Here is a 1,098-nt window from a genome sequence, read left to right on the forward strand (position 1 = left end):
GCTAGGATTACAAGTGTGACCCACCACGACCGGCCTCAAAGTGACTGTCTTAACAGACACTGTCTTGCTGTCACTAGTGATTAGCACCTGGCACCAGCTGTTGAAGGCTCTGCCAAAATTACACTCTTCCTTGCAAGACATTGATGTCCATTCAGATCAGCCTGGGACCCTCTCCTTGTCCACATCACTCTCCTTGGACTGGTTCATTGACCCCTTTTCCTATCCCTTTCTCTCTTGATGTTAAATATTGCTTTGATGTGGAATGTTTCGTCTATAACATTTCTATGTTGATTAAGTACACTACTATGTATGGTTTGCAGTACTGACTGACTTGTGGAGTGGCTTGAGCCTGCATGCCCAGGGCTCTGCCCACCTGAGAACTGCCCCCGGGGAACTCCGTGCGGCTTGTGGATTTTATGATGGAAATAGCATCAGTAGAAGCCTGACCTCGTGGACAGACACCAACGTGCACGGACCTGGTCATGTCTGACCTTGTACCACTCAGGACAAAGCTACAAGTGGTTACGGAGAGGAGCCAAGCCCTCTGGGCCCGCCCGGGTGCCCCGCTGGCCTCTCGGGCTGAGCTACCTCCATGCCATCCCCTGGGGTTTTAAAGCCGCCACCTCCTCACCATGTTGGGGAAAAAGGCTTCGGCCTTGGAGAACTCTTTGAGCTTGAAGAGCTGCGGAATGTCGATGATGTCACTCTCAGCCAGGCCCAGCTCCCGCTTCAGCAGCTCGCGGTTCCAGTCAATGCATCTCTGAGGGGAGGGGCAGAGGCAGTGAGTGGGGAACTGCCGGTGGTGGGGCTGGTGGGGGACAGTGTGGGAACTGAGGTCCCCTGGCCGAGGGAAGGACCTGGGACAGTGTCAGGAAGGCAGTGAGGGCAGCTGCCAGGGTCCCCTGCACAGAGAGACCTCTGGCCAGTACTCTCGGGGGGCCCTGGGGCCTCCTGCTTCCTCTGCTCCCTCAGCCTCTCCCAGTCTCTGCCTCGCCCCTGCTTCTGTGTGTCTGTCTCCCAGCACATCCTGAGATCCTGAGGGAGACTCCTGCGATGTGCCTCTAATCACTGGGAAAGTGGCTGGGGGTGGGGAGTGGG

The 1,098-nt window shown here is 56.5% G+C and overlaps 1 protein-coding gene across 1 annotated transcript in view; it reads right to left on the reverse strand.

Annotated features, from left to right (window-relative positions):
• PADI4 (peptidyl arginine deiminase, type IV) overlaps positions 1-1,098 on the reverse strand; it is a 71,361-nt gene that overhangs the window by 4,218 nt on the left and 66,045 nt on the right. Inside the window, exon 14 of the mRNA XM_011998463.1 lies at positions 632-808. Within this exon, the coding sequence (XP_011853853.1) occupies positions 632-808 (177 nt within the window). The remainder of the gene's footprint in view (positions 1-631; positions 809-1,098) is intronic.

This window comes from Mandrillus leucophaeus, unplaced genomic scaffold (genome assembly GCF_000951045.1).
Source record: "Mandrillus leucophaeus isolate KB7577 unplaced genomic scaffold, Mleu.le_1.0 Scaffold571, whole genome shotgun sequence".
Taxonomy (NCBI): Eukaryota; Metazoa; Chordata; class Mammalia; order Primates; family Cercopithecidae; genus Mandrillus; species Mandrillus leucophaeus.